This window comes from Trichechus manatus, unplaced genomic scaffold (assembly GCF_000243295.1).
Source record: "Trichechus manatus latirostris isolate Lorelei unplaced genomic scaffold, TriManLat1.0 scaffold00053, whole genome shotgun sequence".
NCBI lineage: Eukaryota > Metazoa > Chordata > Mammalia > Sirenia > Trichechidae > Trichechus > Trichechus manatus.
In genome coordinates this window covers 9222132-9245806 of record NW_004443989.1, presented here as the reverse complement: position 1 = coordinate 9245806, position 23675 = coordinate 9222132, and the positions used below count along the sequence as shown (strand labels likewise).

The 23675-nt window shown below is 47.3% G+C and overlaps 1 protein-coding gene across 2 annotated transcripts in view; it reads right to left on the bottom strand.

Moving 5' to 3' along the window:
* Positions 1 to 3151: 3151 nt before the first annotated feature.
* IRF8 (interferon regulatory factor 8) overlaps positions 3152 to 23675 on the bottom strand; it is a 25020-nt gene continuing 4496 nt past the window's right edge. The window contains exons 3-9 of one of the 2 annotated variants that reach the window (XM_023732556.1): positions 17352 to 17535; positions 13652 to 13740; positions 11682 to 11787; positions 10498 to 10548; positions 7711 to 8097; positions 6207 to 6322; positions 3152 to 5590 (exon numbers count right to left, since the gene is read on the bottom strand). In XM_023732556.1, the coding sequence (XP_023588324.1) occupies positions 5414 to 5590; positions 6207 to 6322; positions 7711 to 8097; positions 10498 to 10548; positions 11682 to 11787; positions 13652 to 13740; positions 17352 to 17535 (1110 nt within the window). In that variant the 3' untranslated portion in view covers positions 3152 to 5413. The remainder of the gene's footprint in view (positions 5591 to 6206; positions 6323 to 7710; positions 8098 to 10497; positions 10549 to 11681; positions 11788 to 13651; positions 13741 to 17351; positions 17536 to 23675) is intronic. The other variant, XM_004377739.2, reaches the window with a different exon arrangement.

The window sequence follows — 23675 nt, the reverse complement described above, 5'->3', positions numbered from 1 at the left end:
GGTGCAGCTTTCCAAGAGTGGACAAGAAAAACTGAAATTCAGAGAGGGGAAGTGCTACGCATTGGAGAAATGACTTCCCTTCTCTGAATCAATGAATCAGCAGTGGAGCCAGGATTTGAACCCAGTTTGAGCTGACTTCTTAGACTGCATGTATATGCCTTTTGCACCAGCCCACACTGCTCCTGGATAAGAATTCAGACACATTTCCCAAATTACCTCCCCCTTTCTCATTCCCCTCTCCCAACATCACCCTCCCGCTCCCTCACCCAGTCCTGCTTTGGGCACCACTGAGCCTGCTGCCCAGTGGGCCAGCTTCCAGGGATCCCTGGCCCAGTGATGCAACAGCCCAAGCAAGCCTTGCAGTTGAAATGTACAGTAGACCAGCCCATCTGCTTCCTCCAAACATTGCCTGCTGCCTCTGTCAAGAACCAGAGCAAATGTGCAATGACACTCAAGCAACAGTCATTTTATTTCTGGGCTCAGGACTTCCAACTGGCCTGGATTGCTTAATGCCTCGTTTCAGACACAAGGAGCAGGGAGGAGGTCAAAAGAAAGGCTTTTGCCTATGCTGCAGGAAGGGAAATGCTGCGTGGAAAGATAACATCTGGGGCTGCTCAATGCACTGTGATTTCTCCCCCCGAAAAGCTGTTCAAGAAAACAGCCACAGTCCCTCCCTCTTGTGTTTCTCTGAGGGATTTTTATTTTCACGTTTGCTTATTCTTTCTAACCCCTGCTGGCCCTTATAATTTAAAAAAGGTGAAGGAAAAAAAAAAGTGAACGAAGGGGTGACTACTATAGACCATGCTCTTGATGTATGTGTCTAAACCTTGTAAAGCCAGGAACCAGAAGTCTCAGTCTCTGAAGAATGTCCCTCTTGATAAACCAGTAAACAAATGCAATTTCAGATTTGCTTCACTTGTATGTGTTGAGAAACATGGGGTAGATCCACACAGATAACACATTCTAACGTTTGTAAAAATTCTGTAGTCTGCACCGCCATCGTACAAGCCCTAAACCTCAGCTGTAGGACTTTCTTTCCTTGTCCTGCCTCCCTCCCTTTCTTTATTGTATAGTTTAACTATATGATTGAAAGGGAAGACAGGACAAAAGTTGAGCTCACAATTGCTTTGTCTTTGGGAGACTGGAAGGAGGGGAGAGGTCTGTGAAGACTTCACAGTAATAACTTCTGCTGCAAGACTTCTGCTAGCTCATTTTTAACCTCACAGAAACCCTATGGTATCACTCTTAATTTTTCCGTTTTTTACAGGGAGAAGGGGAAGTGAAGGAAACTAACATTTACTGAGCACCTACTATGTGCCAGGTGGCTTTGAATACATTGTTTCTTACAGCCCGTCTTCCTTGCGTAGGGCCCAACGTCGTTCATGAAATCTCTATGGAAAGCACTAACTGCTGCTGCATTTACTACCAATTTACCCCAGTCCTGACATAGACACATCCACTCATTGCTCACTCACTCAACAAACATTAACTGATCACCACTGTATGCCATGCACTGTGCCAACGCTGGAATCAGAGTAGTAAACAGGCAGATGGTCCTTGCCCTTCCACAAGTGAAGAGAGACAGCATATGCATTCTGAAGCAGCTGTGACAAATTTCTGAGTAATTCCATTGCAAAACTTTCTATTATGGAGAGTCTGAATCACTCACCGAGTAATTCCTTCTTGTTTCCCATAATTGCTTTCTCGTAGAGAAAAGATATCCCTGTAGGAGATGCCTGCCCAGCCAATCCCTTTCATGAGGATTTTCCCAGAATCCTCAGGACCCAGATTGTGGATGCTTGTCCAGAGATCTTCCTCTTAAGCCATCTGGACATTATGAAGGGAAACAAAAAACTTGCATCCCAGAAGGATTTTGCAAAAGTTAGGCTATAATGAACTACAGAAAAAGATCACCCAGGAAGAGATTGTTGAGACACCTTCATATCTGAAAATGTTAAAATTCAAAGAGCAAAGGCTGCTAATTTTCCAGATTGTTTCAGCTTCCCTTCAGGTCCCAAAAGTTGAACTGTTCAGAGAAGGGCCAACATTTCAAACGTTAGTTCACATCTAGGGCCCTAACAATATTTTCTAGACCCCCAGTTATTACTGGAGCATTGTCCTTGAATTCCCTCCTCTGCAAATGAGGTTGAGTAGGAAGGATTTTTCAACTGTTTGCACAAGGGTGTTGAACTCTGGGGAGGTGCAGACTACATCAAGTTCCCATATTTGGCCCTGAATCCACAGGACAGAAGAGTTTGCTTATAAACAAGATTCCTAGTTGCAGTGTGCAAGAATTAATGTGACTTTCACTGCCAAGTCTTCTAAGAAAGTCAGTTCTTCCCCAGCTGCTGCCCTTTCTTGGGGTGTCAACAAGTCAGCGAGCTCAAATACTGCAGCAAAAACTTGTCACAAAGCCTCTCATAACAACTGCCCTCCCAGTACGCACAGGGCCCATCAGTAAAGCAAGGAACTGTGCCTCACTTTTCTCATCTGTAAGCTGGTGATAAGAATGGTCACTGTCTCACTGGGCTTGTATGAGGATGGAGAGAATGCACGTTGCCTTGCAGAAGGTGTGTATTGGAGAGCACCTCGCCATCTGGCTTGGCTGGCGTCCATGCCTACCTTCAACTGATCGATTTTGTCCTGGGTTGTCCAATGGGTATATTCTACTGGACTATCAGCAAGATCCACGAGGGCCACAATGGGTCACTCGTGTCCCTGCTGTATCCCTAGGGCCTAGGACAATGACCACTCAAGGAATGAAAGGACATCTCCATTGCGTGTGGTCATGCCTGCCTGGCAATCCTCCTACAAATAGCTTCCAGGATAGCATTATCAGGGCCAATTCCTACTTTCTCCATACCCCACAGCATACTCGTCAACCAGCTCAAAGAAATCCAAACAGGCCTTTGGTTTTTAATAACATGGTCTGTCCCCACTACCCTGAACCTTTCTCCAAGAAATTCCGTATGATCCATCCAAGTTCCCATACATTTTTGCTACTGTTCTGGAGATGTAAAAAAAAAAACAAAAAATCCTTAAAACCACAATGTAGGATTGTTTTTTTAATTCCCCTTTTAAAGAATCTTGAATCTGGTAAAAATGATAAAATATTTGACAATGAATTAAAAAAGAAAATGGAGCACACATCAACTTTTAAAAACAGCATTTTATTTTAATAAAGAATAAAAGAGATCAATATACTTTTTAAATGGATACAAAAATAAATATTCATTCAGCATATTAAAGACGTATGTTTTAATATTCATGTGAGCTGGAGACTAAATCCTACTGTTATCTTACAAACACTTCAAAAAAGAAACCTGTCATCCTTAAGAAGGTAATGCTTGCTTTGTTGGCCAATGGTGAAAAGCCATTTTTACTGGTATTTTACTACATTCAAAAATGAACTCATACACATCTAAAGAACCTATAATTTTTGCTTCTTACTACATGCCACCCCTATATCACCTTCATAAAAGAAACAGAAAAGTAAGTGGAAATTCTTTGGATTTTCAGGTTTTGAATCACAGACTCCATTTATGGTTACATGGCCACCAGGTTGGCTGATCTGGGGTAGTCTTGTCCCCAAACTACAACACAGTCTCCCACTTCTCAAAATAAGGGTTGACTGGTAAGGCCCCTTCCTTTTCTTTTGTTGTGAGATTCTGAGTAAGGGATGGTGGTGACCCAGGCTGGGTTATAAAGGAGAAAGAATTAAGAAAATACTCTTCTTCTCTCCACCCAGGTGAGAGTGGAAGGGAAGCAAATACCCTCCTCCTACCCCAAGTTCATCCCCCTCAAACCTGTGGAACTGACCCAGCAAAGTCAACAAACTGCACTGTCAAGAACTGGTGCTCCTGGATGCACTCAACACACACTGTGGGTGCCAAATCTCTGCTCGTCAGGAGTATTACACGGGACATATACACATATAAGAGGCACCACGAGCTAACAAAGTACAACACTTTTTTAGAAAACAATGTCAAGTACTTTTTAATCATGTATATATTGAAAGTTATTCTAAAGTGGTTTTGGAGTGGAAAATCTGATGTGGTACGTGAACTACATTAGCCCACATACTGAACGTCAGTGAGATGATGTGAACTGCCCTGGGCCATTAAGCCAAGCCACTGTTTTAAGTCTTCTGCACCTGGCTGTTAGTATCCTGAATCTGTGTAAAAATCTGACACGTTTTTGGGTGAGAAATGCATTCTATTTGCTAATAAACAGGTCAAGTTCTTCCAGGGCTGAAACTGGGACTTCTCCACTTGAATTCCACTATATCAGTCTTTGTTGAAGTGTGGAATTTCATATAGAATCGGGCCACCATGAACCTCAAGGACTACTGGGGATTGGGGAAATAAAATGTCTTTACTGGAAGGCATTCTTCCTGCCATATTCACTCAGGATCCTCAGGGACAATTCAATGGTGAGAAGCTAACACATCTTGTCCACATTTCCCAATCCACACTAGCCGTGCCCACATACTAAAACACCATCAGCCAATGAATGGGTTGACTGAATTGAAGGCACAATCAACTGCTCGTGACATCTACAATGAGTTTTTAAATTTGGGGTTTATATCCTGCCCACTAAAAGATTCAAAGCAGTTTACAATAGGACAATTAAAAGTTAAAATATCTTTAAAACAGATCAAAATCATTTAGAAAGTAGGTAAGAGAGAGGTATCTGGGGTGATTTAATCACAGAAACGAAAAAATACAGCTCCAAGCTTCCTGGCAGCAAAGTCACAAAGAAGTTTTCATTATCTGAAGGTAAAAACACACCAGGTCAGCTGGAGATGGAAAAGTTTTCTTGGCACCAAATTCTAGGAAGAATATGCGTTCTTCCAACAAGCCAAGAGTTTTACTTTCACTTGTTACGCAGAGACTGGTATCTAAATATTTTAAAATCTTATTAAAATGTTTATAAGTAAAAAACAAACAAAAGAACTTCACATAGAATCAGGCACATGAAATCATAAATCTACAGCTTTAACTAAAGATAAAGACAAAAAATAGCCTTGTATCTCACAAGTTGATCTTATACTCCAAATTTCTACTTGAAGCAGCTATTTGCTAGTAATAGTGAATGTCAAGTCTTTGGAAATGTCATTTATTCCAAAATGTACAAGGAATCATAGTAACTAATAAAATTGGGAAAAAATGCAGAAAAAAGTTTAATCACAGACCATTTGGTGTGAGTTTCCAATGTTTTTATCTGAACAGCAGAGCTGTGATACACCTTCGCTTTAAACCTTAACTCCTCAAAGAATGCCCTTACTAAATTAAGAGCAAAGGAAGGTGCCCCACCCCAGGTCAAAGAGGCATCCGCATCTTTAATAATTACAACAGTAATTGTAATAATGAAACGTGAGACACAGGAGGGGTGGGATGCCAAAGAGAGAGACTTAGACGGTGATCTGTTGGTTTTCTCTGAAAAAGGGTCTCTGGTGCGAGGCACAAATATCTGGAAACATCCGGAAGACCTGGTCCGGCTGCGGCTCCTCGGGAACCTGCATTGCGGAGCCAGTACCACAGCTTTTCCCAGCTTCTTCCACCAGCTGCCGGATGTAGAGCTGCTCGATCTACAGGAACCATGCGCAAGGTCAGATGGAAGTGGGAAGTAAGGTAGGGAGTTCCATTGACCCTCCCCAGATTCTCTGATTACCCTAGTACAAAGCTACCATTCCAGAACCCCCATGTGAGTCCCAAATGAATGATTCCAGAATAGGGTAGATACAAAGAATACACAGGTGGTATTCCTGCAAAGACTCCTATGTATCCTCCCTCCCCCACTACACACACACACACACACACACACAATAGTGTTCCCGCCTGGCTGACCACTACCCAGAATTCCACCATTAGAGTTTGATTTCTGTGACTGTAGTCAAATAAGGACTTGCAAAGCCCTAACCCATCACTTAGAACTTAAGGCAACTGAACAGGTGGAATCTTTCCGGAGAGGAGGTTTTTATTTAAAAAAAAGACACTAAACAAAAAACAAACTCAGGTTTTGAGAGTCCCAGAATGTGAGAATATGGTTCAGAGGTGGCAAGAATCCACTTCCCTCCATTTAAAGGCCTCGCCCAGGCTGCCCCTGCACACATGGGAATACTCCTCCTTCAGCCCAAGTATGAACTTGATCCTAATGTGAAGGCCAGGAAATCTGGACACAGCCTCAAAGCTGCCCATTCTTACCTGCACGAGAATGAGTTTGGAGCGCAAAGGGGCCATATCTGGAAACTCCTCTCCAAAGCACAGCACCACCCTGCTGTCGGGGAGCCGGCTCTGGTTGTTATAGAACTGCTGCAGCTCTGGAAAGACATGCGGAGGGGTGTTTGCAAGCAGGGCAAGATCGCAGGTATAGAGTTCAGAAGGACAGCTGGAGTGCTCTCTCCACTTGAGAGGAGGTTCAGCCAGGGGCAAGGGCATTTAGGTCACAGCAGAACAGGGTCTCAAGCTGCTGGCCCTCGGGCCAAATTCAAGCTAAGGACCTGTTTGGCCATTTCCAGGTTGTTGCTGGTTCTTGTTGGACTTGAGCACCCTTCGGTGGGACACGGCCCTTGGATTCACCACGCCCTACTACCTCACTCTCAGGGCATTTGTATGACCTGCCTGGCCCCTGAAGATACCTGAGTTTGCAACCCCTACATGAGGAAACCCAGGCAGGGCTACAGTCCCCACCTGCTCGCTCTGACATCCTATGCCTATAGATCTCAAAGTGGGATCCACAGACCAGTGGCATTAGCCTCACCTGGGAACTTGTTAGAACTGCAGATTCCCAGGATCCACCTTAGATCTATGGAGTCAGAGACTCTGGGGGTGGGCCGGGCAATCTGTATTGTATCATGCCCTCCAGTGATGCTGCTGCATGCCCTCTGGTGATGCTGTCCTGGCCTCACGACCCCCTTCATCAGGTGAGCTCCTCGGTGCTTTCCCACCTGAGCTCCCACCTCCCCACCCCCCACCCATCCTTCCAGGCCCCTGCCTCCAGGAAGCCTCCAGGAGTGCTCAGGCTGGGAGGCAGGCAGACATGACACTGGCATCTGGCCCTGTAGTTATAGGGAGCGGAGCAGAGAGCTTTGGGAGTACAGAGAGAGGGGCCAGCACACAACACTGGGTGGGGGGAGGGGGAAGTTGATTGATTCCAGACATCTTAACCTTCCAGGATGAGTTCACGGGGGTGGAATCCCAGACACCTCCCCTCACAGAATGAGAAATGCTACACACAGACCAACTGTGTGCAGGTTCCATCAGGAGGACCTAGGTATGTATCATGACATGGATAAAGTTAGCGTGTCTCACAATGAGCCCATAAGCCACAGGGACTTGGCTGAGATGTGGACTCTGATCCTGTAGGTCTGGGTGGGCCAAGTCTGCATGTCTAACCCGCTCCCAGGATTGTGCCTGTCCACCAAGAACACTCAGAGCAGCAAGGTGTTAAGTTCCTTAATCCTCACGACAGCCCCACAAGGAGGGTGCCTATCAGTACCTCCATTTCACATGGGAGGACGTCGAGGCCCAGAGAGGTACCCAGGTGCCCTCACTGGGAAAGTACAGAGCCAGGACTCACACCCAGGTAGGCTGGGCCCAGGGGCCACCCTTCCCACCCCTCCACCCTGCCCACACGTAACCGCCACCCTCCAGGACCCAGGGGAGGGAGGAGGCTGTTCTCTCCAACTCAGGCGATGAGGGTACGGACCTCGGAAGAATTGACTGGTGTCGAAGACCTTGACCACTTCGTCGCGCTCCAGCTTGTTGGGCCTGTCCTTGCAGGCCACGGAGTTGCCGCTGTAGAACACGCGGCCCTGGCACAGGCGCCTGACCAGCACACCCTGCCGGCTGCTGTGCAGCAGGACTCCCCGCTCCAGGTGCCCAAACAGCTTCCGTGTCACCTGCCGCTGCCGCTCACTGGGGATGGCGTCGGCAGGTGGGAAGCGGACAATCTCCAGGCTCTCGTGCCCATACGGCTTGGCACTGGGCAAACCTGGCTGGCCCAGGGAGAGGCGGCAGCCCTCAGGGCTACTGGTCGTGGTCTGGCCCACCAGCTTGCCGCCGTAGTAGAAGCTGATCACCATCTGGGCAAAGGCTGCAGGACAAGAAAGTGATGGGTGAGGGGACTGGGGGATATTGGGGGCTTCTGAGTCATTTTCAGGCAAACACCCAGAACCTTTCTTTCTCCAGGAGTCCCTGAGTGGCACAGTTTATATGCTTGGCTAATAACCAAAAGGTTGGAGGTTGGAGTCCACCCGGAGGCTCCTGGGAAGAATGGCCTGGTGATCTACTTCTGAAAAATCAGCCATTGAAACCCTATGGAGCACAGTTCTACTCTGACACACACTGTCACACACAGTTCTACTTATGGAGTCGCCATGATGGAGTCAACTTGATGGCAGCTGGTTGGTTGTTGGTTGGTTAAGCTAAGGTTGTTGTTGTTAGGTGCCATCGAGTCAGTTCCGACTCATAGTGACCCTACAGGATGGAGTAGAACTGCCCCACAGGGTTTCCAAGGAGCAGCCGGTGGATATCAACTGCCGACCTTTTCATCAGCAGCAGAGCTCTTAACCACTACACCACTAAGGTAGGAATGAAGATAACAGCTAAAGGAGAGGATGTCAGAGGAATCTGCATTTCAATTGCCTTAGACCGAAAGAGCTGCGTGCACTAACAATGAACCTTCTAAGTGTCCAGACCAGTCAGGGTTGCCTCCGGGGCCACCCTGCTCCAGGGCGCCTGCTAGAGTTTCCCCGTCATTCATTACATGACCTGGTCCCTGTGTGGTTAAGAACCAGGATCCCCGACAATATAAGGATTACATTTACACAGAGGTGTCTTTGTGTGCACATGCGTGCATGAACTGAACAGAGGTACCCAAGGCCCACAACTTCTATAAGAATACTATAGGGTGTTCTTTGCATGAGGCGGTGCTGCGAGTCACTTCACCTGCAGTGTGCTGAGGAGAGATCTGGAACAACTCAAGGAAACGTCCTCAGCCTTGTCCTCACCTCTCACTCAGAGCCAGCAGAAAGCACCAGGTCAGCAGACTCCAGGGTAACAGCCCAGCACTAACCAGGTCAGAGGTCTAGTCTCATGACGGAGGAGTTAGCTCTGCACACCCTGCCCTGAGGCACGGGCCTTTGGTGTCAGGGGGGCCTCCGAACAAAGTGGTCTCAAGACCAGGCCCTTAACCTCTAAGCCTCAGTTTCCTCATCTGTAGAACCAGAATTATAAGCCCTAGCTCCTGGGGACACCGTCAAATGGCTGTGCACACAAAGCCCAGTCAGTGGCAGCTTGGCAAGAGCCCAAAAAGTAGTTGTGCTCCTTTCTTTATGCTTTTCACTGCCCGGTGAGGACCCTCCTCCTCCACCAGAAGAATGCCCTTCCTACGATGGCCCCGTTTGGGACACTTCTCCTCTCTGAGCCCCGTTTCCTCCTCTGTACAGGGGGCCGTGAGCCCCAGCCCTGGTGCTGTGGTGCCTCCTGATGAGTCAGGCTGTTCACATCTCAGAGTCCAGCAGATGCTGGGAAAGACACGGAGGGTGCATCAACGAACCCTGCCTGTAAACCCCAGAAGCCTGGCAGCAGCTCGCCCAGAGGCCCTGGCAGTGAGACAACTCTGCTGATGCCCAGGATTGGGACACACAGAGAGACCACTGCTGCCCACAGGGGTCAGAAGCATGAACAGATGGGTGGGAGCATATCCCAGCTCCCAGTGTCCAAGCTGTGTGACCCGGGGTTTCTGGGCCTATGAAATGGGAATGATAGCAGCACCTGCCTCAAGGGATGGGAAGGACTGACTGAGGTCATGAAAAGACTCAGCATTCATCCTGGCATTCAGGTAGCATTCAGTTAAGGTCAGTCACCATCATCCTCATCACTGCTATCATAGTCATCATTGCTATCATCAATCTATTACCATCACCATCATCATAATCATCATCACCACCATCAGCAGCAGCAGCATTATCACCATCATCATCATCAAGTTTATAGGCTGACATCAATGACATTTATTGAGCAATTATGTCCCTACTAGAAATTTTTCATAATTACTACATTTAATCCTCACAACAGTCATGTGAGGTAGATGTTACCGTGTTCCCATTTTACAGATGAGGTGCCTGAGAGGTTCTCGCTCTCCCTTGGATCACACCAGAAGGGCAGAGCTAGGCCATGAGTGTGTCTGTCCCCATGCTCTTCCTTCCTCCTGCACAGTTACGCCTAGAAAGTGCTCACGGCCCAGCTCTGCCCCTCTGGTGTGACCTCAGGCAGGGTAACTAAACCTCTATTTGTTGGTCCAATCAGAGAAGAGGCTCAACAATCCTGGACCACTCGCTGCCAACCCACACAGCAAGGAGGAGTCAGACTCCCAACTTCCAACACCCAACTGAGCTCGTCCAGAGACTTTAGCAACCCCACCTAGACCATTTGGGCCTTACAGGCCTTGGAAGTCTGCCCCATACCCAGCCTGGCCCGAGAGCTTCCGTACCTGAGTGGTGGGCATCATAGGCAGCATACCCTGTCACCAGTGGCAAGGCTGCTGGAGAAAGAGACAAGCAAATTCAGACCGACCCAGCTGCTCTGTCCAGGGACCCACCCAAATACCGCCTTCTCCAGAAGCTTCTTAAAAAGCCACACATGCGTGCTCTGGGAGCCTTGCCACAGACTTCCGCCAAGCCTGTTTCCCTCCCAGTGCGGCACCCATGTTTCATAAACACAGAACCCGGGTCACCACCAGACCAGGACAGAGGAGACTTCCTCTAAGCTGTGGGATTTGTCGCCATGTGTTAGGGTGACACTGTGGGCCATGTTTCCTTCCCACCCAAGTGGCCGCCAACCAGGACTGTCCTTGAGGGGTGTTCAGGCTCCCAGACAGCTTTCCTGAGGGGGGCTCCTGTAGCAGATGGAGAGGGGGTTCTCCCCAGGTCCCTTGCTCAACACCGCCACCCCTGGCCTAGCAGCCTTGGAGGCCTGTGAGCCAGCTGTCACCTCCTGGTCTCCCTACAGGGGCGGGGGGCATGAAGGCAAGGGAGGAAGCGAGGACGCTCATGGGCTGGGGGACCTGGAACCTGGGATGGAGGTCTGGACATAGCCATCAGAGGCTGATAAATGGGTGACATGCCTACTGTGTGCCTAGCCCTGAGATGCTTCATTTAACCTCATGACCCCACAGGGCAGATCTTGGATTGTCTATTTTATAGATGAGTAAACTGGGGCTTGAATAAGTTCCACGACTTCCTGGGACTCAAACCCTATCTCAGGCTGATTCTCCCATTCCTGGCCCGAGCTCTCCTCCCCTAGACACCCTGGGCTGTCTTTGGCTTTGAGCAGTGCCTTAATGTTGGAAACAGACTGGCTGAGCCTAGGTGAGGGATAAGAATGTGGCCCAGAGCCACATCTTCCCATCTTGGAGGAGCTCACTGCACCCCTCCCTCAAACCTTCCCAGGAGTGTGTTGGGGGAGCAGACCCATCCCTCAGCACATGCCCTCCTGGGAGCAGTGGAGTGGGGGTGGGGAGCCCTCGTAGTCCCACTGAACCGCCCATAACCAGGGGCACCGTCTTCACCGCTCTGGGGTCTGTTATCTTCAATACAACAGCCATCCTAATAGCTCCAAATGCCCATCCCAGGGTGTGCAAAGGATGAAACATGACCAAGAGCCACAGAAGCTCACCTGGGCCGGCTTGCTGCGTCCACCAGTCTGGGAGGAGCTGGCTCCTGCAGGCCTCTGGCGGGGAGGGGCTCCTTTTGATCATGCCCATGTAATCGTCCACAGAAGGCTGTGTGATTTAGGAGAGGGAGAAAGGCAGTCAGTCCCGTCACTGAACTTCCATCATGGGACTCCAGTGTTTGTAAAAATGAAAACTTTACCTGTAGCCACATTGTCATCTTTTATCTTATGAGACAAAAGGAAAGCTTTACTTTGCAACTTGAAAGACCTTAGACTCTAAATCCACCAGCTTACAGATCAAACTAAGTGACCAAATTACAGCCTCTCCAGGGCCACTAAGAAATTTATCGGCCTTTACATGGAACTGCCTGCTGCAAAATCAAGTGTGCCAAGTTACCCAGCTGCAGACAGGAACGGGGTCTGGGACCCCAACGAATGGTGACACTGAGCAAAATCCTCCATGTGCTCACAGATCTTGCTAAGTGAGCCTCGAGCAGATTCTCAATCTCTGACCCACACCTTAAAGGAGGTTGATAAATCCAATTATGAAACGTTTTGAAATCTGATCTTCTCGTAACCCTAGTGTGGCAACCCAATTATCTCCTCTCTCAGTTGAGTCGGCAGAAAAGCCTTGCACAGAAAACAGCACATTGTTGGAGAGACTCGAAGCTAGGAATTCCCTTGGCCTGCTGCCAAAGACCACCCAGAAACACACCAGCTGTCATCTGCAGAGAGGCTGGCCCACTTAAAGCAGGCTACATTTGTTACTGCCCTTCTCTGACAGCTAAACTGCTCCTTAGGATGTTGCAATACTGCTATTAAGAATAAATATAGCACCCACACCATCTTTTGCAAGGGTTGTGTGGGATTATTTTAATTATGCAATGCCCACCTTATAATACCCATGCAAAACATAGTTAAAGAGGCTAGAGGTAGAGGAAAAAGCATCTAAATAGTTAAAGTCAGTATTCAAAAGCCCATGCATTTTGTCTATGAGATCCCACCAAGCCTTTACTTGTAGCCTATTAACTATGAGTTTATGTACAATTCTAACAAGCTTGATTATCTGGTTTTCCAACCCACCAAAGACTAAAACCTGCATATTAGAAGATAGGTAACCCAATAGTCATGAAAGCTAGTGTGATAATCCTTTCATAATGACAACCCTAAGCAGCAAGGAAAATTTAAATTTTGTTTGCTGTAGCCTGCCTAAGGCAATAAGGGAACACATGGTGCATTTTTTTAAAATTTCCATTCTAAATGTTTAAAATATGACAAGTTTAGAGCTTCAGGAAATTTCCCTTATGTAGAGCAGGCAGCTCATCCCCAGCCCTCGGGATAAAGGCAGGGATATCGCGTGATAGTCTATGGGTGGAACATCCTATAAATGTTCTTGGATACTAACTGAAGGTTGGAGGTTCGAGTCCATCCAGAGGTGTTTGCAAAAAAGACCTGGCAACCTATTTCTGAAAGGTCAGAGCCATGAAAACCCTATGGAGCACTGTTCTACTCTGACACACATGGGGTCACCATGAGTCAGAATCGACTCAACAGCAACTGGTGATCACATGATAAGGGTAGCCCAGTTGGCAGTGGCTGGTCAAGGGGTCAGCCTAGTTCTTGCATTTATTTCATCAAAGCAGTACTAGTTGCCGTGGAGTCGACCCCAACTCATGGTGACCCCATGTGTGTCAGAGTAGAGCCGTGCTCCACAGGGTTTTCAGTGGCTGGTTTTTTGGAAGTAGATCATCAGGCCTTTCTTCCAGGGCCCCTCTGAGTGGACTCAAACCTCCAAACTTTCAGTTAGCAGCCAAGCATGTTAACTGCTTGCGCCACCCAGGGACTCCCATCAAAGTGGTAGAGGTGCGCTTTTGGGGAGAGTGTGGCAGGGCAGGGACGATGGTGCTCTTCACTGGAAACCATACAGCCTCTGCTATCAGAGCAAGACCTTGCAGAGTCCCCTCTCTGCTTACCTCCTTAATCAGGTCGTCGATTTCTGAGCGCCCACATTCCATCTCAGTGACTTCATTTATGCAGCCAGGGGCCGCCATGCCTAATTTGCCTAAGGAAAACCAGACAGAGAAACACCATGACAAATGGCACTGAGGCATCACAACCGTCGTCGAGGCCATAATCAATGCTAGTTTTTCATACTGTGCTTAAGGGAAACAAAAGTTCTCGAGCCATCCTCCTTGGTCTGGGAACGACATAGAAATGTTTTCCCACACGGCAGTCATCTGATCAGAAAAGTCAAAAGAGAGAAGTTGGTTGTTGTTTTTTTCCCTAAGACTTTTAAAGGATAAAGCAAGCATTTTGGTCTCTTCCTTCGTTTGCTAAGATCTAAAATATATCTATACCAAATATACTTTGTAGCAGGTGTTTACTGCCCTACAAAGGTTAAATTCACAAGCTGGGGCATCCGAAGACACTCAAAGGTTTCCTGGCAAAATGTGTTTGCAGGTTGGGGTCTTTTTTTAAATCTAGTGGGCAGGAAATCTCTTTTCAGCCTTTCCAAATATACACGTGTGTATCTGTATGTAAATGCACGCACAGTCCACAGGGAGGACGTAAAGACTCGCTTATGCTCAACTCAAACCAGCTATGGTCAGGAACCACCTGAAGAGTCAGGGAAACACACTCAAACATCTCTACCCAGTGGGGACCTGGACTGGCTCCTGTCTTCCCCTCCCATGCCTCTTCCCTAGCCAGAAACTCACCTTATTGAGTTTATCAGCATGAGAGGCATCCCCACCAACAAATACTTGTTGGAATGAATTAGTCCCAATGATCTACAGAATTGACCCATGTTGGTTGTTACCGTTAGTTGCCATGAAGTTCATTCCAACTCATGGCCACCCCATGTGTACAGAATAGAATTGCCCCATAGGGTTTTCAAGGCTGTGACCATTCAGAAGCAGATCACCAGGCCTATCTTCCAAGATGCCTCTAGGGGGGTTCAAACCGCCAACCTTTCAGCTAGTAGCTGCACACTTAACTGTTTGCACCAACCAGGGCCTCCTTACCCATGTTTAATCCTGACTGAATTGGGATTTGATTTTGATAGGTTCGTTAATTCTCTTAGATGCTGCAGATGGGGGAGGCAGGGGGCAGCGGGGCACCCCCTGTAGCTTGCAAACCACCGAAGTACAGAGGAAAATGGCCCATTTAGACATTATGCAAATGCAGCATTTCTTGGCCCTGAGAACCTGGCTGGTTCTTCTTTAACATCCACTCTTGCAGGTGATGCGAGCTGCACCCCACACTACAAATAAGCTAGGGTCCCCTGCCAGTTCAAGCTTGGCTGACCCTGGAGGGCAGGGCACCTAGAGCTGTGTTTGTCCCCTCAAAGACATCACCAGTGAACACAGACCTCACAGGTGGGCATGGCTGTGGGTGGGGTAAGATCAAATTTCCCTCCCCTTCAAACCACAGTTTATTTTGTGATGGCAAAACATTATCCCAAATGTGGAGATGAGGCAGAAAGATGATTGCTCAGCCTTTCAAAACCACCTCAGAGGGGCACTGAGCTTCTGTTAAGGGTGATGGGAAAATTTGGAAATGGATAGTGGTGATGGTTAACAATATAATAAAAGTAATGTCACTAAATTTTACGTGTGAAGAACGTTGAAATGCAAATGTTTTGTTACATATATATTTATCACAGTAAAAAAGATTATTAAAAAAGAAAAACAAAAAAACCTTCCCCCTAGGGTTCACCCGGTTCTCCAAGGGAAGGACAGTTTCTGGAACACACTATTGACTATCAACTAGGGTTCAGACGCACTAAAGTTAGATGTTAATTTGCAGACCATTAAGCTACAAATAGCCAGTAGAAAAAAGAACCCCCCCCCCCACAAACACACACCATGGTTGCACTGCCCAATAGGACATCCGCTGGTTTGGTATTTAAGTCAGCAGCTCTTTGCCTTTCAATGACCACATGCACCAGTGTCTCATGTTCTCCGTCCACCATGCTTTGTCACCATGCTGGTCCCCTCATTAATGAGTTAACTAACTGACCCAGGCTCATGAGCCATGGTTTTTATTTTAATTACACTTGGACACTTTAACACCCTAAACTCAGAACTGTCTGCACAGTCCTAAATAGTTTGGGGGCGGCTCTACTTCTTATAGTAGAAGTCCTGGTGGTGCATTGGTTAAAGTGCTCAGCTGCGAACTGAAAGTTCTGCGGTTTGAACCCAACAGCAGCTCTGGAGGAGAAAAGACCTGGTGATCTGCTCCTGTAAAGACTACAGCCTCAAAAAGCCTATGGGGCAGTTCTACTCTGTCTTATAGTGTTGCTGTGAGTTGGAATCAACTCGACGGTACACAACAACTTCTTTTCAGCATTACTGGACTACTAATAAACTTTTAGGGTACCTGGGTGGTACAAACATGTTCAGCTACTAACTGAAAGCTTGTAGGTTCAAGTCCACCTAAAGGTGTCACAGAAGAAAGGCCTGGTGACCTACTTCTGAAAAATTAGCCACTGAAAACCCTATGGAGCACAGTTCTACTTTGATACACCTGGGGTCACAATTATTCAGAGCTGACTCCATAGCAATTTGTTTTAATAAACTTCTAAGAAGAAAAATCACATCATGCCAGTATTCCAATTGCTACATCAAATGACTAAGAAAATCAATATGTTAAAAGAATGGTTTGAGTTAAAAGAATGGTAAATAGATTTTATCTCATGGGCCAACTCTGATGCAGGGCAGCTGCAATGAACATTATTTTGAAAAGGATTCTGAGGCCAGATCCAAGTTCGAGAAATCTTGATTGATTACTGATGTCTGGCCAGGGCATGGGAATCAAGAGTATGGGTAGGTATGGCAGGTTTTTGCTATCCCTGCTTTAATCCCTTCACAAGTGCTGTCTTTGGACTTTATAGTTGAAAGAGACCTCAGGGATGATTGCAGTCCAAAGCTGCTGAACAGTGACCAGGATCTAACAATATGTTGAGGCTATCTAGTCTCCCCGGGTGGTGCAAATGGTTAACACTCTCCGTTGCTAATGGAAAGGGTGGAGGTTTGAGTCCACTCACAGATGCCTCAGAGGAAAGGTCTGATGATCTACTTCTGAAAAATCAGTATTGAAAACCCTATGGAACCCAGTTCTACTTTGACACTCATGGGGTTGCCATGAGTCAGAGTTGACTTGACAGCAACTGGTTTTTTGGTCTTATCCAGTCTCCACCAATGAAGCCAGCAGTGCCATCTTCTGCAACTTCATTTGAGAACTTTACCCTCAACTCTTATCCTCCATCCCCTCCCATCCACCATATTACCCCATAGTGAGTTGCTAGGAAACAAAAGGTGTTCCTGACTGCAGACTTTTGGAGGATCCTTGTTCCTTCCAATCATGTCACTCAGCTCCAGGAGGTCCTACAGTGTGTCCAGGGTCACACAATGAGTTAGCAGTAAAGCTGGGCTGGGGCCCCGTCTCTAGTCCCTGCCCTTTCCTCCAACCCCTATCTCCTCTCATGCAATTAGATGCTGCCACTGGGACAGCAGATGGTGTGAGAGGTCAGAGGAAAGAGCTCTCAAATCTGCTTATGCAAAGGAAAGAACGACTTTGTTTAACTGAAACCACTTGCTCGGACCCTGTGTGCGGAGACCTCCACCCCGGACCCCTGCTTTGGCAGGCTTGGTGCCGATGGAGGATAGTTACATTTCTGCTCCTCCTCAGGGACGATCCGGTAAACTTTGTATGGCTCAGAAATGTCCAGCTGGGACCGCTCTGTTACTTCCTCAAAATCTGGGCTCTTGTTCAATGCGCAGCGTAACCTCGTCTTCCAAGTAGCTGGTTCAGCTTTGTCCCCTTCCTTAAACTTCCCTTTAAAAACTGCCCAGGCCTGAAGAGAGAAAAAGGAGCACATTAAATATATGGCCGCCCCCACCACCACACGTATTCACTGCAGCCATCAAACCCAACGCTTTCTTACCCTTCTGCAGGTATTTCTTGGCCATTTTATAACTCTCGGTCAAGGAATTTGAGGACTCAAAGAAACATCAATCAAACCACTTTCTTTAACTGATGTGAAAAGGCTCTGGCAGAGGAAAGGACTCCCCTTTGTCACAGAGCTGGTGGCTGGCTGAGCTGGAATTGCTTTCCAAACCCAGGCTCCTCCCACACACCTTGGATGCCTTTCAACAAAGCTCACCCTGGACTAAAGGGCCCGGAGAAGCCTGGGGTTACGTAGTGCAAAGAGGAAGTTGCACATGTTTTCACTAGAATTTTTCAAAACAAAGAACAATTTGCTACTTTTTCAAATCAACCCCTAGCTAACATTTAGCATGAAAAGGAAACACCATGCAAAAAGTCTGAATGTGGTCATCCATTGCCTGGCTACTTTTAATAGAAATTTGTTTTGCATTTTTGCATTTATTCTAGCTTCTCCTCCCCACTCCCCACCACCCCCCCAACCGCCAGGGCACTGTTTAAAACGCAACGAAATGTTTTCCTTCTGTTGGTTTTTTTAAAGCTGTTTTCCCGACCTCTCCAAACCTTGGCAGCTGAACTGGGGCATTATTTTCAAAAAAGTGTGCGTGTGCGTGTGTGTGTGTGTGTGTGTGTGTGTGTGAGAGAGAGAGAGAGAGAGAGGGAGAGAGAGAGAAAGAGAGCATACTTTAAGATTTCAACATTAAAATACACGTCGATGAGGAGGTAGCTGCTATCAAGCTCAATGGCTTCAGGCGAAGCATCGTGTCTGTCAGCCACCACCAGAACATTTGGGGATATTTTGACTTTGAACCTGAGAAGACCTCCTTTACACAGAACTGTTTCACGTTTCATCCTGACACTTGAGAACTATGTAGACACATGTGCGGTGACTAAAATAATTCCAGAATTGGAGGGAATTCTTAACCCCACTCAGGAAATGCACTTCCGAGTGGTTAGGAACTTTCCCAAGGTGGCCCAATCTGGGATTGAACCAAGGTACAGTTTTGACTTTCCTCTACAGCAAAGGTTCTCAAGTCTTAGAACAATCCCCTGGGAAGCTCGTGAAAATGCAGATTCCTCGGCCCTGGCCTTCAAGATTCTAATTCTGTAGATGTGGGTGAGGCCTAGGAATCTGCATTTTAGCCAGTCTCCCAGTGTGATCTAGGAGGCCAGGAGGCTACACTTCCAGAAACTCCACAACACCCTCAGGAGTCACAGTTCTGTTTAAAATATCACTGGATTTCCCCCCAAATCAGACTAGGGCGGTCACAGTTCAAGGTCATTGTCATGCACTGGTCGCTGCTCTGTGCTCAGACTCTACATCTGTGCCTGAGTTAAAGAAACTGGCAGAACATTCCCATCACTGGGCATGAGTGGAGGCTTCCTTTTCTGACACAGATGCAAAGTTCCCCTTTAGAAATATTTTCAAAATTAAATGGTCTGCAATTCTTCTGTCCTTTACTAACTGCATCGCTGATCATGCATTGACTTGTTTTTCTCAAAAAGTATAAGAGCAAAACCACGTTTTAACTGAACAGAAATTTCAAATTTTCATTACTTTAAATCAGGATTTCTCAGCCTTGGCACTATTGACATTTGGGCCGGATCATTCTTAGTGGTGGGAGCTGTCCTGTGCAATGTCGGGTATTTAGCAACATCCCTGGCCTCTATCTGCTAGTTATGACAACCAAAGATGTCTCCATACATCGCCAGCCTCCATGACAAGGCCGGCCTCCCTGACTCACACCCAGGAATGGAAACTGAGAGCTTGAGGGAAACCTGCGCCATGTGCCACCATCGCTGCCCTCCCCACCCCTGCCCCCATTGGAGGACCGCTGGTTTAATCCATATTAGAAATGAACCTCAAAAAGCATGGATTTGGTGGCAGTGTCATTCAGAAAAAAAAAAAACCCATTGCCATCAAGTTGATTCCGACTCACAGTGACCTTACGGGACAGAGCAGAACTGCCCCACCGGGTTTCCAAAGTTATAAATCTTTACAGAAGCAGACTGCCACATCTTTCTCCCACGGAACAGCTGCTGGGTTTGAACTGCTGATCTTTTTTGTTAGAAGCCAAGTGTTTAACCATTGTGCCACCAGTGCTCTTTGGCAGTGTCATTACCAGCTTATAATTACCCAGTCCAAGGCACTGCCAGGCCCATTCACTCATTTACTGCCCCTGTTCACCCTGAGAAAGGCCAGGAAATGCCCTAAATCAAGAATAGGGGCCACGTGGTCGGGTAGTGATGCCCATTGAAAGTGCAGCTAGTTGGCTCTGCTTTAAAGAGCCAATCTAGCTGCAGATCTCTCAAGACCCTTTTAGAGCCAAGACTAGACAAAAAACAGTGATCCCAAGGCACACCATAAACAGCCACCACAGCTCACTGAACCTCCACTGGGATCTATTCCATCAGTGCCCTGCTCTGCACCAGTCAGCTTCCAGCACTGAACCCAGGCCCGTAAACTCATCCTAATTTAACATTAGTACCTCATCTTTTGTTTTAAAAATTAAATGTCATTTTCTTTTCCTTGAAGGCCTGCTGAATTGGAAATACCTGTGCTACTAAATTTTAGCTCATTTAGGCCCAGTTACTAAGGCTGGTCAATGAGAGGCCAGCAAATCACAGCCCTCACTTACCCAGGTTAGTTTGTTTCTTTTCCCTCACTTTAATGAAAAGGAGGCAAAGTACTTTTTAAAAAGTGAACTTGAGCTGATACCAGGGCTTATCAGTTTACACAGGACTGGTACAAAATGAGCTAAATGACTTTTTCACTCTCCCATTGTTGGGTCTACACCATGAGGCTGACCTCATCATGATTCCTGTGAGCACTGAAGGATTCCCTGGTGTAGCTGGATTCTTATGATCCACTTGCAAGGAAGCAAGCTGATGCATTTTCTCCTAACTCAAATTTTTGAAAGGTTTTCTTTGAATGTTTGGAACAAAAAAGGTTCTCAACTTAACCAAAACATCCCTAAGATGACTCTGTAACCACAGTCAGACTGTTGACTTCTTCCAACACCAACATCACCACCACCAGCACCAACACCAACACCAACACTACCAATACCACCACCAGCACCATGTTTGGGCCTCTGAGAAGCTGGAAACCACCACGCAGCTCCACATGGCACAACTCCAGGCACCACTAGGTAGGTTCCTGTCAGCGCTGTATTTTTACCAGCCCAACTTGTTGCCTTCTTGATGGCCTCCCAACTCTAGGTGGGCACCCACCATCTCCCTCCCACCCCATTCCTGCTGAGATTGTAGACTCATTTCAGATTGCCACACTGAGTGACTGCGTAATCAACGGAAACATTGGGAATCTTGCACATTTTTCTCAACACTGTTGAAACTGCCATGAAGAACATTGCATAAGACGTATAAATCTGGGGCTTTATTTCATTACTCCCAAAGCATACGTTGAAGCAGGGAAGAGGGTAGAGGGAGAACCCTTGCAGTTATGCTGGCAAGCCACACACCCAGCTTGTGCAGCCTGTTGGTCCAGCCCCCGCTACTATTCTCTCAAAGATGCTTTACTGATGTTTAACCGCAAATGTGCCCTCAGCATCCAACACCTCTGGGGAAATCTGTTCATCCTGGCCATGGTCAGCTTAGAGCATAGGTTCCCAATGGGAAGGGCAATGTCTGGAGACAATTCTAGTTTTCACAACTAGAGGGGGTGCTACTGAATCTATAGAGTAGAGATCAGGGATGATGCCCAACACCTTACAATGCACAGGACAGCCCCTATTACAAAGAATGATCTGGCCCCAAATGTCAGCTATCATCTAGAACTGGATAGAAATTGTGGCACTGATTAAATTTAGCCTGAGTCACTCCCAAGAGAAGTTCACCCTGATGCCAAAGGCAAAATGATGCCTACAACCAAATGAGAGAGAGGTATGTGCATCATCACTAAGGAGGAGGAAGCAGGTGCCGGCACTACAAGAAGCCTGGCTGAGCCCCAGGCTCTTGACCAGGGGTCCTTGACAGGAAGGAATCTGGAGGACCTGCGGCGACACAAGAACTCCTTGGAGTTGTGTGTAGAGCTTTCACGTGTGCCCATTTTTCTCGGAAAGGGCCAATAACTGGCATTAGATTCTCAAAGAGATCTGCAACCTACAAGATTACAGATTTAACAGAACTGCTAACATGTGCTTCTTAAGCAGCTTTGACCTATTCACAGTCCACTTTCCCCATCTGGGGTAAGGGTGTGGTTTCTGTCATTTTTATTGTTTTGGGCCAGAAGATGGTCATCCTTGGCTTAGAGTCCAGTGCTGTTAACTGATCCTGCAGGTATTTGGCCCCACCACTCACCACCACCACTGCCTGTGGTCTGACCTTGGCCCCCAAACACCCACAGAACAAGCACACAGAGTGGTGGTTTGTAGCTTGGCTATGGGTCAGACCACCTGTGGAAGTTTGGGCTCAAATTTGACCTATGGGCTCTAAATCTCCCAGGGTTAGGGCCTGGACATCTGGAGCCTTAGAAAGTCCACAGGTGACCCTGATGACTCACAGGTGACTGATGACCACAGGTGACCCTGATGACCAGGCCACAGAGCTGGGCTGCCCTGGTTCCTGGTTTTGCTGCCTGAATCTAGGTGTAATGATGAGAAATCCTGCCTCTGTGCATCAGTAAGTCTAGGGGTTATGAGCAAGGCTCACAGTTGGGCACCCTGGGTTCAGATGCTGTCCCCAACATATGTGAGCCATGCAACATTGGCCAAGTCACCTCTCCTCTTGTGCCTCTGTAAAATGAAGATAATTTCAACACCGAGGGGAGACCTGGTGGCACAGTGGTTAAGTGCTCAGCTGCTAACTGAAAGGTCAGCAGTTCGAACCCAGCAGTTTCTCCCCAGGAGAAAGATGTGGTAGTCTGCTTCCGTAAAGATTTATGATCTTGGAAACCCTACTCTGTCCTACAGGGTCGCTACGAATTGGAATCGACTTGACAGCAGTGGGTGGGAATAGCAGCACCTACCATATAAGACTGTGGTGGCAGTAAAACAAAATGGTATGTGTGGGATGAGGCCTGGCACGGAATGAACTCTCACTCAGCGCTGGCTGTCCTGTTGCAAATGGCAGCACCAAACGGCAAGTCTCTCCATGCTTGGCACACATACATTCTCCAGGGACATGAGACTATTTGCAGACATCTGCTGCAAGCTTAGGACAAGCCACACAACCCAGCCCCAGAGAGATGACAGAAAGCATCTCACTTGCCCAAGTGGCCCCAGTGCCACTCCATCAGTAACTTCCAAAAGAGTGAAGACTTAGACTTCTGTGATATACTGTGTCAACCCTAACAGTGACACGGGGCTAAAGCTTTTAGTAACAGCTCCAAAGAAGTATTTTCTCTCCATTTGCTCGGCAATGATAGAGCAGGTGGGGAAAGTGCCTTCAGTTTGCTCATCATAAAATCCCAGCAATGCAACTGACCTCAAAAATGGTTCAATACAGTACACAATACTGGGGAAGTCAGCACAACTTGTACAAGGAAAGGTTATGGGAACTCCACAGACACATCCAAACTCCCTAAGGAACTGAATTGCTGGGCGTAGGACTGTGAGGACCATAGTCTCGAGGAACATCTAGCTCAATTGGCATAACACAGTTTATAAAGAAAATGTTCTACATGCTACCTTAGTGAGTAGCATCTGGGGTCTTAAAAGCCTGTGAGCAGCCATCTAAGATATTCCACTGGTCTCACCCCTTTGGCAGCAAGGGAGAATGAAAAAAACAAGATACAAGGGAAAGATTAGTCCAAAGGTCTAATGGACCACAACTACCACAGACTCCACCAGACTGAGTCCAGTACAAGTAGATGGTGCCCGGCTACCACCACTGACTGCTCTAACCGGGATCACAACAGAGGGTCCTGGACAGAGCTCGAGAAAAATGTAGAACAAAATTCTAACTCACAAAAAAAGACCAGTCTTACTGGCCTGACACAGACTGGAGAAACCCCGAGAGTATGGCCCCTGGACACCCTTTTAGCTCAGTAATGAAGTCACCCCCAAGGTTCACCCTTCAGCCAAAGATTAG